This window comes from Carlito syrichta, unplaced genomic scaffold, assembly GCF_000164805.1.
Source record: "Carlito syrichta isolate Samal-C Ts95f unplaced genomic scaffold, Tarsius_syrichta-2.0.1 Scaffold297556, whole genome shotgun sequence".
Lineage (NCBI taxonomy): Eukaryota > Metazoa > Chordata > Mammalia > Primates > Tarsiidae > Carlito > Carlito syrichta.
This window is the reverse complement of record NW_007241652.1, coordinates 434,293-450,528: the sequence shown is the minus strand read 5'-3', so window position 1 is coordinate 450,528 and position 16,236 is coordinate 434,293. Positions and strand designations below refer to the sequence as shown.

General features: G+C 46.5%; 1 protein-coding gene across 3 annotated transcripts in view; it reads right to left on the bottom strand.

Moving 5' to 3' along the window:
- Window positions 1-16,236, bottom strand: part of PXYLP1 (2-phosphoxylose phosphatase 1) — a 70,438-nt gene that overhangs the window by 29,422 nt on the left and 24,780 nt on the right. For 2 of the 3 annotated variants that reach the window (XM_021710708.1, XM_021710707.1), the window contains exon 2: window positions 7,874-8,005. In XM_021710708.1, coding sequence (XP_021566383.1) covers window positions 7,874-7,952 — 79 coding nt within the window. In that variant the 5' untranslated portion in view covers window positions 7,953-8,005. Of the gene's footprint in view, window positions 1-5,659; window positions 5,773-7,873; window positions 8,006-16,236 lie in introns of those variants that run through there. The other variant, XM_021710709.1, reaches the window with a different exon arrangement.

Below are 16,236 nucleotides of genomic sequence, written 5' to 3'. Positions count from 1 at the left end.
AAAAAAAAAAAAAAAAAGAAACAAGAAGGAAGGAAGGGAGGGGGGAAGGAAGGAAAAATGAGGGAGGAAGGAAGGGAGGGAAAAAAGGGGGAAAGAGAGAGGGAAGGAGAAAAGGAGGAGGGAGGAAGGAAAGAAAGAAGGAGGTTGGGAAAGAGGGGGAGGGAGGAAGAGAGGAGGAAGAGGAGGGAGGGAGGGACAGACACCACCATTATCTCCACCCTGGAAGGAAACTAGAAATGACCCAGAGACATAAATGTGTCCATTTTTAGCATGCAGAAGGACCAGCTACATGATACCATCATATCCCTTCCAATGCAGCCACGACGTGAGCTTAAAAAAAACTGTGATAAAAGCTTAGTTGTCAGATTTCATTTTGTTGCTCATCTACAGACTTTTTCCCACCCACAGGTATTTAACATTTATATGGCAGTTGGACATAAAGCATTCAGAGGAAAAGCAAAATTGAAACTCCCAGCAATCAAGCAGAAAACAAACTCTTTAAGAAATGGACCGTTAATTAAAAAAACAACTAAATTCAAAACTTTTGTCATAATGATGAGGTGGAGATGTGACAGAACTCCTAAGTTAAAAATGCAAACCCTCATTTTCAATTCCTCATGCTTTTGATCCCCAGCTCACTGAAATAAAAGTCCCGGAGGTAGCCTATTGTGGTTTCTAGAATACACAGCACTTGACACACTAGATATTCCTAGGGCTTGCATTCCCAAACCTTTGCCACAAAAACATACTGAGATCTTCAGGAATCCCCAAATTCATGCAGACCACTATGGTCTGTGCTCTTCTCCATAAAATGTACACAGGACAAAGAGCAGAGGGTGACAAAGTCCCCAGGCAGGGTGGCAGGATCTGGCTTGCTCAGCAGCAGAGTTGCTCGCTTTCAGCTGTTTTCATTCAAATTTGTGCTTCAGCAAAAAAGAAAGAAAGAAAGAAAGAAATCACTACCACCATATACCACAGTGCTTCAGAGGTCCTCAGAAAGAGTTGCAACTTAAAGCCTCACAGCCATTTGCAAGAGTGAGCAGAGGCTGAGGATACAAGGGTCTGAGCCACCAAGGCAGGTGTTATGGCACCATGGCACCTCCCAGGCTCCTCACTTTCCTACTCAGAGGCGGTTTTATTTTAACATACACACCGTTCTACTAAGTGTTGTTATTCTCTTTCCTAACAGACATCAGATCCAAAGCAGCACATAAAAAGGGAGGGGGATGGGGACTGGGGCTACAGGGAAAATGATAGCTCTGTAGGTTAAGGTTTCCAGGGAAACTACAGAACATCTCCCTCTCTTCTCTTCTCCTCCCCTCCCCTCTCTTCCCTCCTTCTCTCTACTCCTTCCTTGCCCACTCTGTCTTTTTCTCTCTCTCTGCCCCTCCACTCCCCACAGAGACGGTTAAACTGGGGCTCTTCAGCTGCCCACTTGAGAACTTCCAGGCAGGTTACCTGCCTCCTTGGCTTCCAGACCACTCCTGTCTACAGGCCTTACCTGTTTGCTGCTGTGCATCCCCTTGGAGGCCTCTCTTCCTCTGTCTGCCCAGAATCTCACCTTCGGCTCTCTCCTCTATCTACACCACAGGGACCAGGCAGGTGAGCACCGTGACGGGAGAGCACACACGCCCCTGGAGGGGGAGACAGCCCCTGCCCAACTGCCCAACTCCTCCTGCCAGCGGTCCCTGCAAGAGACTGTGGGCCACAGGTTGCTGAAGAGTCTGGTTTTTAAAAGAAGGGCTGGAAGTTTACATGAAATTACCTAGGTTTAAAACATTGGCAAATACATCTACAAATCTAAAAACACTGGTTGGGCCAAACAAAACAAGTTCACAGGCTGCGGGTCTGGAGCGGCTTCCACATGCACCAAGGAGACCTGGTCCTCTCAAGCCAGGGCTTCACCAGCAGTAACACAAAGTCCCCACACGGTGGCTTCTGACAGGGCCTCTCTTAGGCCTCAGAGCCTGAGGTCTACCCTCTGGCGAGACAGTACATCTACTCGGCCCTCGGGTACCACCAATGATGCCTCTGCCCCTCATCACTGCTCTGCCCCCAGCTCGTCCTGCTGCCTGGCCTCGTCCCACTTCTCTCCCTTGGCCTCTCCCTCCAGACCCAGAAGCCACCACCCGGCATGTCTGTGTTCTGGGCACTTCCTTCAGGCTTCCGCAGACTTATCCCAGATGGAGATGAGACATTTATGTGAATGATGTATGGATGACTGAAGCATCTACTGAACGACCCAGGCCAGACTGCTGAGTGCCATGACAGACCCCCCCCACCACATCATCCTGCCCCTCGACACTACCCAGTTACAGTAAGTCCCCTACATGCGAGCCTTCAAGTTGCAAGCTTTCAAAGATGCCCACGTGTGTTCGCATGTGCGACCAGGTCAGTTAGTTCATGTGCCTGGCACACATTGTCATGTGCTGCACAGTAAGATTAATAATGTTTTCTTTTGTGTGTTTGTTTTTTATGTATTATTTGTGTGAAAAGTATTATAAACTTATCACAGCTCAGTGCTCCGTAACTGGTTGTATTAGTTGGGTACCTAGGATAACTTTGTTGGACTTCAGAACAAATTGGACTTACGAGCCTGCCCTCAGAACGAAACTCATTCGTATGTAGGGGGCTTACTGCATATGCAGCTACAAAGTCCTCCAGCGTCACCATGATGTCTCTTGGCTTTGCTTCTTCCTCGCAGGGTCAAAACCTTCATCTGGGCCACTCTTAGCTTTTTACTGGAAGAGCAAAACAGCTCCCAAGGTGCCTCCCAGCAGCCTCTTGGCTAGTAGTTCCTGAATTTTGCACACATTAGACTCACTCAGAGAGTCTGTTAAGGATGTTTATTTCTGGGTCCTACTTCCACCAAGATTTTGATTTTGTAGGGAGAGGCAAAAAAAAAAAAAAAAAAAAAGTGCTCTTTTTTGTTTCTGGAACATGTATTTTTAAGATGCTCCCCAGGTGATTCTGCTCAAGGTGTGCAGGAAACCACACTTTGGAAAACATGTGGTCTTTCCAAGACACAAATCTGAGGATGCCTTCCCTGCTTCAGTGGTTCCCACAGTCTTTAGAATATTGCATGATGTTGGGAGGTGGGTCCTGGCCTCTGGTCCCACTTTGCAGCTACACACAGGTGACCTGCCTAGGCCTGCTCTCTTGCTCTGCCTTTGCACACCCACCTCCATCTGCCAGGAGTGCCGTCTCCAGTCGCCTCCTTGACCTACTCCTAAGTCTCCCTCAAGGACGAAATCAGATGCTGCCACCTTTGGGGAGTCTTCCCTAACTCCCAGCCTGGACAGGGTTCTTGTCCTCTATCTTCCCATACCACCTGTCATAAATAATCTCTAATTCATTTAACAAACACACATGTAGTGATTATTATCTGCCAGGCACCGTTCCAGGTGTTTTACAAATATTAGCCCACTGAATCCTTTACTAACCCTATGAAATAGGAGCTATCATTGTCCCTATTTTACAGACGAGGGTGCCAGGACACGGAGGGGTAAATAATTTGCCTAACTGGTAAGTGGCAAGACAGGAATTTGAGCCAGGTCGTCTGGCTCCAGGGCTCATGTTCGTTCCCACCTCGCTGTGCGGCCACCTCTTCCCTGTCCTAGCACACCACCCTGCACGTGGTCTTTCCAGTGTCTGCCCACGACTCTCTTTCACTGGACAAAGAACTCCCTGGGGCCTTGAGGGATTAAACTCCCAGCCCCAGGGCCTAACACACAGTGGAAACTCAAGGAACATTTGCTGAAGGACAAAGTTGCACATACTCATGGCATTGGATCAACAAGGAAAAATAAAATTCATAAAATCTCGGAGTTTGGAGACTAAACTTCAATGGGGTCAGGCCCAGTGACCTGCATAATATGCTTCTCTTCAGAGAGCAACCCCCAGAGCTTGAAGACTGCAGTGACGGAGAACACACCACTGATTCCATCTCTGCATGGCACTGACTTTAAGGAAGTTCTACTTTACACTCAACTGACATGCGTCTCCATGTTCACACTGGGCCACAAAGAACAGGCTTGCCTCCCCTTGCAGGCAGGGCTCTTCAGATACTGAAGACGACCCCCTTTCACTTCTGCAGGTTAACTCTTCTCTCTTCCAGCTGGGACCTTGAAACTCCAATTCACCCTCAACATTTCCCTCTGAGCCTGCTTTGGTCCCTGGGGACCCTGCCCAAGAGGGGTGACTCCATATATAGGTGCCATGTGCTCAGTATGCATTAACTCCCCTCATGGCCAATGTTTAATTAGAAACAAATGCATGTATGATCCTCCCCACCAAGTGGCTGAAGTTACAGAAGCTGGCAACTTTTTGAACACAAAGAGCCCTGGATTCTGATAATGGTGCACTCTCATGGAGTTCTGTGCTGGTTTGTTCAAAAGATTGATGCTGGCTTCCATGAGCCAAGGGTTTTCCCCCAAAGTTTCTGTTCTTACACCAACCTTGCAAAGCAGCAATAATTAACTCTATTTTACAGAAGAAGAAACAGCCTTTTATGAGCCAAGGGTTTTTCCAAAAGTCTCTGTCTTCAGAACAACTCTGCAAAGCAGCAATACTTAACACTATTTTATAGAAGAAGAAACAGGGCACATGGGTGCTTAGTGGGTCATTCAACCCAATGCAATGATTCCAGAGCCTGTGTGCTCCTGTCATGCGCCATTTTGGGAATGCCGGTTGGAACATGGTGGAATGAGCACAAAATTAGCATCAGGAGACACTGGGTCAAAGCAGTAAAGTGGAAGATTACAAATGAGCAGAAAAAGCAGAAACATAACTCATGATTCACAGTCCTCACACCATGAAGGTCTTTCCTTGTTGCACTAAAGGAGTCCTTTAATTTGAGAGAAGCTGTTTTTCCACTTGTGTGCATTTTAACAACGATAACTAAAAATATTTATGCCTTGTTTGTTCCCTTCTACAATTCAAATATCAGGAATTTCCAAATGTCCTAATTTCTCAACTTGAAACATCAAGGCCTTGAAAACGCAAAAGTAATGATTTTTATTAAGGTCTATTAGCATATAGCAAATTCATTAGTACCATTTATGATGAAATTGTTTTGAAAAACTATGAATGGTATCTTAATCTTTTTTATATCCTTCCTTACTACCTCCACCCCCACAGCGTGGAAAAATGTCAAACACACATAAGCACTTAATAAATTTATGTGAGGTCATGACAAACTTTCTGTATCAAGACGAAGAAACACTTATTTAAACAGCCCTTAAGCAACAATTAACAATGATGTTTGAATTGTAACCTGGGTCATATCTTTCTCATATTCAAAACATAAGAAAACTACAAACAAGACAAAATAAAATAATCATTTCAGAAAATAAAACTATACTGTTTACTTAACGCATGAGAAAGTTAACCTCTATTTGGATGCCTAAAATACATGACTTCAAATAATTATATATGCTAATTTAGTATTCAAAAATTAGTCAAAAGAAATGATAAATAAAAAGTTTATATATTTTCGGGTAAGAATGAGAACATAAGTGCTACATCAGCATACACTTTTGTATAATGAATTAGTGCAGTTTCTGACACCATAATAAAAAGCAACCAATAAAGCATATAAATAAATGAAGCAATTAAACTCCATTTCTATAGAAATGGGAAAATTCCAGTTACAGTTTACCTAGAAGCAGAAGAGCAGTAAGAACGTCCATGTCCTAATATCTTTCCGAACTCCAATGTATCCAAGAATAAAGAGCTCAGACCCCGCCAGGCTAATTTATCCTGCAAAATTTTCCTTAAAAAAGTATGGCTGAAAATTGGCTCTCCTAAAACAGAAGGTACTTTCAGAAGAGTTATATAAGCAAAACACACAGGCCAATTCAGTGACGTGGAACCAGCTCATGCAGGAGAAACACAGCAAACACAAGTAACCCACATCCACGTCTCAGAACCTGTCCGCTCCTTAGAAGAAAAATCAGGGCTGACTGCAACATCCAGCCAAAGGCTGGGCATTTTTAAATGAAAAGCTATAAACAACTAAAAACTACTGAAATCCCGACCACCCTTTTGGAAAGGATTCATATTTTACAGTTCATTAGCCATCTGGAATATTTTTAAACTTCTGACACCTACCTTTTTTTGACCTCTTTTCCAATTTTGGAAGGATAAAATGAGCATTTTAAATTCTCCTTACTATTAGAAATGGGCTGCCATTCCCAGATGTGTGCATGGGAATATGTCACAGTTGGAGGCGAACCAGGGAAACTTGCTCTAAACCTCCACTCTTCAAGCCGCCTATTCCTGTCACCAAGTTGTTCCCATGTTCCTCTGCGCACTCACAACATCCCACTCTCTGAGCCACCTGCCCTTCCTTCCATCATTCAAAGTGTGACAGAAATGCCACCTCCTCGCACAGCTGTCCTGGGTGGTGATGGGTGCTAACTGCTTGTCGCCCGCCCATCAGGGTGAGGCGGTGAAACAGAGGGAAGGCAGGTGACAGCAAAAACACAATTCCTGGCATCATACAGCTCCAAGAGCACAGCAACAGAAGGAAAGGAAATCAGGATCCATCTGCTTTCCAGGGCAGGCACAGATTCATGCATCCAACAAACATTTACGAAATATCTTCCATGTGCTGGGCAGTGCTGCTTCCTGGGATATAGAGGAAGACAAGACAGTCTTATAGAAGGAAAAGACACAGAACTGAACATGGCGAGCGAAAGGAGAGGAAGAGGTATCCTGATGTATACCAAAGATGCACCAAACCCTTGGGGGCTTATGGAAGGTTCCAGGAAAACAGGAGTCAAGGGCTGAAAGGCAGAGGATGGGAGGTGGGGGGGTGAGAAGAGAACAGCCTAGGCGGAAAGATGCCAGGATCTGGGCACAGAGAAGAGGCGGGCACTTGTAGAGAATACCAAGCAGAGAGCAAGGGCCTCCCAGAAGACATAGGCCATCACCATTGCGTTGCCATCAAGGAGGTCTTTAAAGGGACAGCCGCTCTTGGGGGAGCTGCAGTGTGCACGGCCTGAGCACAGGGTCCCAGTGAAAGATGCTGCATGGAGGTCCATGGCCTGGTTTCACAGGAGTGCACTTGCCTCGCCACACGTGATTTCCCATGTGTAGCCCCTGCTGCCCAGGGGGTGAGTTTGATACCGGCGACCTCATCCCCTCACCCTGTCCCAAACAACTCCAGTCCTGCAGCAGACTGAACACAAAGCAGGTGTCCAACCCTCAAGGACCCAACCAGCAGGCCAAACACCTCTGCTCTGTGTGGCTCAGCACGAGAAATCAAGCTGGGTTACTCAGTGGCTCCACCTGGGGAACCTGAACGAAGAATCTGGGAACACACAGGTAGTTTAGGAACCCGTGCATGCGTCAAAAGAGTACTCCCAGAACCCACTCAGTGGGTCAGAAGCTCAGTTTGCAACTGTCTACCACGAGCACCAATATAAAGGGACTTAGTTGTTTTCAATCTAATTGTTCATTTGAAAGAGAAGAACAGCTGGGAGCAGTGGCTCATGCCTGTAATCCTAGCACTTTGGGAGGCCAAGGCGAGAGGACTGCCTGGGTCCAGGGGTTTGAGACCAGCCTGGGCAGCTTGGTGAGACTTTCTCTATACAATAAATCAAAAAATTGGCCGGGCATGATGGTATGTGCCTGTAGTCCCAGCTACCTGAAAGGCCGAGGCAGAAGGATCACCTGAGCCCAGCCAGTCGAGGCTGCGGTGGCCGTGATCGTGCCACTATACTCCAGCCTGAGGGACAGAGAGAGACTCTGACTCAAAAAACAAACAAACGAAAAAGACATGGCTTCGGGGCCTCCTGTGAGCTTAAGCCTCTGCTTCAGAATGAAGCCCCTGCCCTCCCACAACCTGCCGTGCCCCCTCTCTACTCACAGAATTGCAGGCTGAGGCTCACGAAGGCCAGCAGGGCAGCCAGGGCCAGCAGCAGCAAGAAGCGGTTGCGGAAAAGCATTATTATGTGTTCTATTTCCTCTTCATGGTTTCACCTCAAATCAGGGACATGTCCTGTGAATGAAGCAGAGGCAGTACACAAGTGTTCAGAGGTGGAAAACCAAGTCTGTCGACTGAAAATAATCTGATTAGCCCAGTGCCCTGGTGGACGAGCGTGTACCTCTAGCTAGAGAACAATAGTACGCTATGGTTACTCTATCCCCCAAATAAGCCTAAGTGAGAATACGCCCTTCCAGTTAATAAGGGGAAACCAGCTCACCAATGCTTCGTTTATTTGACAACAACAGGGGATGAGATATTTCAGACATGACCTTTCACAGAAAAATGTAAAGGATGAGGCTGTTTACTGAGCACTTACAATGTGCCAGACAAGGAGGGATGTCTCCACAGGGGCCAGCTTACCCCACGATGACCTTCGATCTTTCAACTGTCAAACTTTTTTATTTTTTTTGAGTCAGGGTCTCACACTGTCACCCAGGCTGAAGTGCAGTGGTATGATCAGTGATCACGGCTCACAGCAGCCTTGACTTCCTGGGCTCAGGTGATCCTTCCACCTCAGTATCCCGAGTAGCTGAGACTACAGGCATACACCACCATGCCTAACTAATTTTTTTATTTTTATTTTTGAAGAGATGAGGTTTTGCTATGTTGCCCAGGTTGGTCTTGAACTTCTGGGCTCAAGTGATCCTCCCATCTTTAGCCTCCCATGGTGCTAGGATTCACTGTGCCCGGTCCTTCAATCTTTTTTGATGAACATTTTGCTAAGATGACCTTGGCCTTTTTTAACTGTCATTGTTAATCTGAACATTGATCATTGTAATGTATCACCCAGTAATGCTTTTAGAGGCAGCTTGGGTGTGCAAGAGGGTTTGCTCCTACACTAACTAGCCCCATCTGCTAGTTGGAGATCCCCCACTTCATCCTGAACCACTGAGCCTACTTCAGCTACATCCATGGGTTTTCTGGAAGCCTTACCACACCCATTCTAAACTCTTCTAACCACACTAGAACTGGGAAAAGGACTTAAGACAAAAAAACAAATAAAAGACCAAATGCTACTCTAAGTGTCCTTTCTGTGAAAAAAGCAAATGGTTACTATAGGTTTTATGCTATCCATTTTAGAAGTCAAGTTTATTTCCTGTTTCTTACTGGGATTTTAGAAATAACTTGAAAAACTACAGTCTCTTTAGAAAAGGTTCTTTAAGTTACGGTAAGACTGTACCAGTAACTTCAAACTTCAAATTTAATCTCCTTCAGAGACCTGATAGACAAACTCAGACAAAAACTCGTCTGCTAATGTGGTGAGGGTTGCATCACTACAAATACTCTAAACGTCACAGAATTGTACACTTGGGGTGAATTGTATGGTATGTGAATTATATCTCAATAAGCTGATTTATAAAAAGCACATCTGCTGTGAATGAAGCCACGAGTCAGAGACCAGAGGCCCTAGTTTCCCACCCCCTCTCCAAGTGCCCTGCAGGCGAATGTGAAAACCACTCCTTTAAGGGACCTGTCAGACTTTCTACCCAAGAGAACATTTGCTGACAGACTGACGAAAATACACTTATACCTCACAAATGGGCCTGTGTGTCCAGCAACTAGAATCTCTGTTAACAAACAGATCCCTATTCTATTTTATTTCTTATTGTGGTTTTATAGCCTTATTTGGTAATCACCAGTTAGCTCTCGTCTGCGAAGACTGTCTGTAGATTTCTGAAAGCGGTAACAACAGGTACACAGGTAACCAAAGTGTAGAGCTTGTTTGGTGAATCTTCATCCTTATTATGTTTTCGGGACAACCGCAATGGACGTGATATGGGACATGCCTTATTCCTTTGGCCCAAACAGCTTTATTGAGTCTGGTTATTTGCACACATATGGAGTCCTCAACTCCTTCAAAGCAAACTTCTGTACCTCTCTAAATGCCCGAGGGGCTCGCTTCTTGAAGCTCACTCCATGGATATGCTTGTGAATGCTGGTGTCTTCTCAGGTCACTACCTCATCAATGGCAGGACGGCCCTTCTTCTTGCCACCCTCCGTTGTAGGAGCCTGTCTGCTGGGCCCCACTTGGAAAGGCATTGTCTCCCAGGTTTTTTTTGGGTTTTTTTTGAGTTGGAGTCTCACTCTGTCGCCCAGACTGGAGTGCAGTGACCTGCTGGGCTCCAGCGATCCTTCCGCCTCAGCCTTCCAAGTAGCAGGAATTACAGGCATGCGCTACCACACCTGGCTGATTTTTTGATTTATTGTAGAGATGAGGTCTCGCTGCCCAGGCAGGTCTCGAATCCACGGACTCAGGCAATCCACTCACCTCAGCCTCCCGAAGGCGCGGGATTACAGGCTGAGCCACCGAGCCCAGCTGTCTCCCAGTTTTATGCCTTCAAATGAGAACTGTGTCTGTCCCATGAGTCACTATCTCTAACCAAGTTGAGTGCCAACCCAGCTGAGTGCTACATGTTCACATTTTCTGGTCCACATCCCTCCCTCTGCAACTCCAGCTCAAATCCTGTCTTCAGGCCTCCTGGTAAATCAGCCACCCCTGGTTTCTGAGTGGTGTCTCTTCATCACCTCAGAGACCAGATTTGCCTGCTAGTTGCTCTGTGTTTGCACAGGAGGTGAGGTTAGGGCCTTTCTTCCACTGCTGGGCCACGCCTGGTCCTTCAATCACTTCCTGCTTCCAGCCTCTTGGGGGATTTCTCATCTCCCTGATTGGCAGGAGAGGCCACTAGAACGGCTAAGTATGTGTTCTATGGTTTTATTTGGTACTGCCTTCTTATATGGAGATTAACCACAGTATAGGGTTCAAAGTTGTCTTCAGGTGGGCATTTGATGGAAACAATTGCTACTTGCTAAGTGACATCTCCAGTTAATTGCATGGTAGATTGTTGCAGTAATGGTCCCCAATGTGCTCATGCTTTCTGTATCCACAGCCTAAGCAATAGTCTCTTCCCACACTGACTTTCAGCTTGGCCAAGAGATTTGTTTTGGTCAATGGGATGACAGCAAGTGTGTTGCAAGCAGAGGTTTGGGAATCACTTGTGCACTGGGGCTTGTCTGCCTCTGCTGCTTATGCAACACTGAGACTGTGATCTGAAGACTTGGAGGCTAGTCTGCTGGAGGATGAGAGACCACATGGAGCCAAGGCAAGCTGTCCCTGCTGTTCTTCAAACAACCAGCAGCCAATCACCACACATGTGAGTGAGGCCAGCCTAGACCAGCCTGTTCCAGTCATGCTACCAACAGGAAATCAGCAGAGTCTGCCCAGACTGAAAGAACTGCATGGCCAATCCACAGAATCACTAGCAAACATGATGGTTGCTGTTTTAGGCCAGTAAATTTGGGAAGCTTCATATAAAGCAAAAGCGAATGGGTACGATAAAGAGAAAATGCCTTGAATCTTTACTGGGAAATTCTAAACCAGGACCTAGATCTCCATACCCTCACCAGCAGGTACCACATGCAAGTCTCCATCTTCTCTACATTCTTTAATAAGCTTTGGGGAAAGAGGCTATATCTAGTTTTAGTTTTAAATATATTAGGTTCACCAGATGGCTGGGATCGTGTAACTGCCTGACTGCTTCTGGACTGTTGACATCTCTGACTATGCATTACTTTTCATTTGTTGAACAGTGGGAACATCCACCATTCCCCCTTGACACTCTCAGGGGTCTGCGCCCTCCCCCCTCTGACTCTTCTTTGACAGCCTCCAGCATGGTCAGTGTCCCGTTATTTCTACTCATGCCAGGGACTAGCCTGGTATGATCGCAGCCCTAGAGGTGTGCACACAGCTAAGCCAGAGAGGCACAGAGCCTCGGGATAAACACACACCTTCTTTTGGAGCCTATTTCCCTAGAAAACTTGGAGATGTTCTGAGTCTTTAGAACTAAGTTTTCTTAGTTTTTAAAAATGGCTGAATAATGACGACAGACTTCAAAATTCACACATATTTGAGTAAGTTTTTTTGTAGCTAGAGCTAAGACCTTAAAGTGTGTGCATGTGTGTGTGTGTGTGTGTGAATGGGAACAAGACTGCATGGTTCAGCTATTGTGAGTGTTTCTTCACTGGGGACACTGATTCCGTGGAAGAGACTGAAAAATGCCCTAGTATGGTGGGAAAGATGAGGCTCCAGAGACCAGTGGCAGATCTGTGCTCAATTCCCAGTTCTGCTGCTTATTTTCTATGTGTCCTCCTGAGAGTTGACTGGCTTCACTTCTCTGAGTCACAGGAGCCTGCCTTTTAAGTAAGACAGGGGATAAGAGCATGAATGAGCAGGGGGTAGTGGGGAGCAAATATCACATCAGGCAAAGCACTGGTACAGAGGAGGTACATGCTGTCTGACTTCTATGCTCTGGAGGAATCACACAGACCCCTATGCCATTGCCCAAGCACAAGGATTCTAGGCCAGGGTGGTGGTTCACGACTATAAACCCAGCACTTTGGGAGGCTGAGGCTGGAGGATTGCTAAAGTCCAGGAGTTCAAGCAGCCTGGACAACATAGCGAGACCTCATCCCTACAAACAATAAAAAAATTTTAAAAATTAGCTGAGTGTGATAGTATGTACCTGTAGTCCCAGCTACTCTGGAGGCTGAGGTGGAAGGATCTCCTGAGTCCAGGAAGCCAAGACTGTGGTGAGCCATGGTGCCACTGCACTCCTGCCTGGGCAACAAAGTGAGATACTGACTCAAGTAAATAAATACATATATGAAAAAACACAAGGATTCACCTGAGCTGCTGCTTCTGCTCCACGCTGTGGTTTCTCTTCCAAATCCTAGCCACTGGCCACTCTACTCACTGACCCCACCCCATCTGTCAGGGCAGGTGGCCACGTTGCAGCCATGTTCATGGCTCCTCCGCCACGAGGGACCTTCCTTGGGGCAGACTCAGCTGCTCTGCCCCCCACCTTCCCCTAGCTTTCCCAGCCTGGCACATTTGCCTCAGCCTCTGTTGGACCCTACCCCAAGATGACTAGGATGGCCATCCAACTGGCTCTCTCTGGCTCAGTAGTCCAATCTCTAGCCTCGGTTCTCCACAGCTCCCTTTTCCCTATCCCTCCTCACATATGAGGCTCCTGCAGCCACTCCAGAAGTCACGCAGTCCTCAGTTCCCTTGCTGCCATCTTCCCCCACTTCCCCCTGCAGGAGCTCTGCCCCTATCTCTGGGGTCTATGGCAGCTTTTCAAGACACCTCAGCAGATTCACACACGTCATGTCAAGTGACAGCCAGGACTCTGAGCCCAGAGCAGAAGCCCCACAGCCTGCCCACTCACAGCCTCAAAAATAAAATCCACATGAAGATTCACTGCTGCTTGGCAGGGTGAGGCACTGTGGGATCACGGCTCCCACATCTCCTAAACCCCAAATACCCCCCAAGTCCCAACACCTTCCATGGAAAAGATGCTCTTGGCTCAATCTGGCATCATGACCATAAATTATTCTGTGGAAATAACAACTGTTAAATGTCCAGGCTGTCACCTGTCATCCAGTGTCTACTGGGCATACCTTTAGTATCCTGTGCTAAACTCAGGTGGTAAAAATATCTTACAGTCAGAAACAGAATTATGATTCTGAATTCCTGATGAAACAGCAAAAAACAAAACGAAACAAACAGAAAACCCAGCTAACTCAATTCAACCTTATGACAAAACTGAGCAGTGAAAGAAAAGGTTTTAGAATACAATTCTGAAAATAGTACTAGTTAATAAATAGTTCCCATTACATTGTGGTAAATACCATTTCTGAATCAAGAGGAAAAAAGAGAACGTCAAAGGCATTTTTACAAGCTACCATTCCACCACTAGAGATTTCCAAAGCCCAAGACTTGGCCTATTTTTTACCTTGTAAGAACTGAAAATGCCACATCTAGTGACAGATTCCAGTCTCAGAGTCCCCTTCAAAGTGTACAAAATGTAGGGTTTTAGACATGACCACAACTGCTAGAAAGAAAATATGCATTCAATTATCTTTCATTTGTTCAGTTAAAATACCATTACCATGGTGGCTCCATAGCTCAGGGGTTAGAACACTGGTCTTGTAAAATACCATTACCAGGAATAGAAAGATGGTATTAAATAAAATGCTTCAGATGTGCTTTATACTTTGATTTTTTTTGGTCAGAATCATTTTGGCCTAAGTACATACAACATTATAATTAAAAAACAAAAAAGAACCTCCAAGTCAGCAATTGTGAACTAAACAGGAACCAAGCAAGGTAAAAACTATATCTTAATAGTCTGCCCTCCCCAAGGTCACCTCAAAGTGGAGTTTAATTGCAAAATCAAAGATGCTTAGCTAAGAATAAACCAACTTTGAAGTCTGATGAAGACAGACCAATTCTAGAGTCTCCTGGAAACACCAGGTAGTAAGGCACCGGGGATAGAGGGGTAATGAGTGCAGTTACTCACATTCCAGAGTTCTCCAGTTAATTTACAGGCTTAGTCCTAAAAGTTGAAGCCAGTTCATTAGGTCAGTCAGTCAGTGGATTCAGAATAACATATTTCCTGAGTGCTGACAGGCACCAGGCACCATTCTAAGTGGTAAGGACACAGGACACAGGATACATACAAGATGCAGTTTTTGCCACCTTGAAGCTCCCTGCTGAGATGTACTAAAGTATTTATGGAAGAAATGATAGACCTGCTTTAAAATATTCTAGGAGGGGGAAGGGGTACAGGATAAAAAGGTCGAGGGGTATGAATATAGTAAGATAGGCAAAATGCTGGCAATTCTTGAAGCTGGGTAATGGATCCTTCTTTCTTCTGGGCATGTTCTTTTTTTTTTTTTAAGTTTAAGGAATAAGTAAATAGATCACCAGGCCATCCAAAACCAGTGCTGTCAGGAGGAGAGAGAAGACCACACCCAGGCTGGGATACGCAGGTATGTTTCCTGGAAGTGGTGATGCCAGAACTCAGTCTTGAAGAGCAGACTGGAGCTGGTGCATCTGTGACTGCGTTTTAGGAAAACAGAATAAACCAAAGGGATGGCGCTGAGTCAGACGTCAGACTGTTCATGGTGGTGGCAGGCTGTTGGGTTGCAGTAAGAGGAGACAGAGAGGGAAGTGGGTCAGTCCAGGGACTACCAAGCAGCGGCCTGCATCATGAAGCGCCGTGCCCAGGTAAAGCTGGCTGCACTGAGGCCCCACGCAGGCTGGGCTGGGGAAGGCTTACCTCCCACAGGCAAAGGTCTCGTTGCCTCTACCCAGGCCATCTTACCCACTCACCCCAGAGAGTCCTACCCTCAATGGGATGAGACAACACACCCTCTGACTTGCAATCCCCTCCGGGCACTCAGCAGAAGAGGTCTGATCGTAGGACCCATGCCACCAAGCAGTACCAGCTTGAGGGATGGGCCCATCTCTTGGACTGGGCCTTGTCTTCTAGGGCCAGGGTTCTAACCCTGCCCAGTACCTGGCCTCCTTCGGGAAAACTGGACAGGAGCAGGCCCAGACACCTCCCTGCCCCTCTCAGCAGGGACAGCATCTTGATGGATGCTTAAGGCTTAACAGCCATGATGTCTGCCTCCTCTTAAACATTTTGCACTTTGCCCCACAACCCTCCCACTCCTCTCTCCCCCAGGGATTCTCTTCCTGAACAGTAAATAGCTTTTCTTCTACCCTAGGGTCGTGAAGGGTGATGTAGCCCATGACACTTTCATGCCCTGATATGACACTGAGTGACAACAGCCACCTCCTGACTACAGGGGAAACCAGCAGGGGATGGGGCTGATCAGTGCTGCAGATCGGTCTCGAAGCAGGCCCTGGATAAGGGATAGCACCAAGCCCAACATTCACTGCTTGCTTTCAGGGCTTGTGATGGTCTGGCTACACTCCACAAATCCCACCTCATTTCCTAGCCCTCCCCATGACAGGTAGTTAAGTGCATGGGCCCAGGGGTCAGTTGGCTAGGTCGAGAGCCCTGCTCTGTCCACTAGTGAGGCACAGTTTTCCCACCTATGAAATGGCAATGATCATTGGGCCTTCCACGTAGGTTGTGTAAGGATGGATAGGGATGAGACACATAAGAATCACAGCCCAGTACCAAGATCCTGACAAGCTTTCAATAAATGTCACCAGTGATGTCTCTTATGGTTTTAATGCTCACTACCCACAAGGGAGGTACTTACCTTGCTCCTCTCTGTCTCTCCAACTCTAGAAGCAGAATGTCCACTGGACCATGCCAGAGGAGGCCAGAATTTGAAGAGGCTTTTTAAAAAATTTATTTATTTATTTATTTTTTTGAGTTGGAGTCTCACTCTGTCGCCCAGATTGGAGTGCAGTGGCTGCTCCCGGC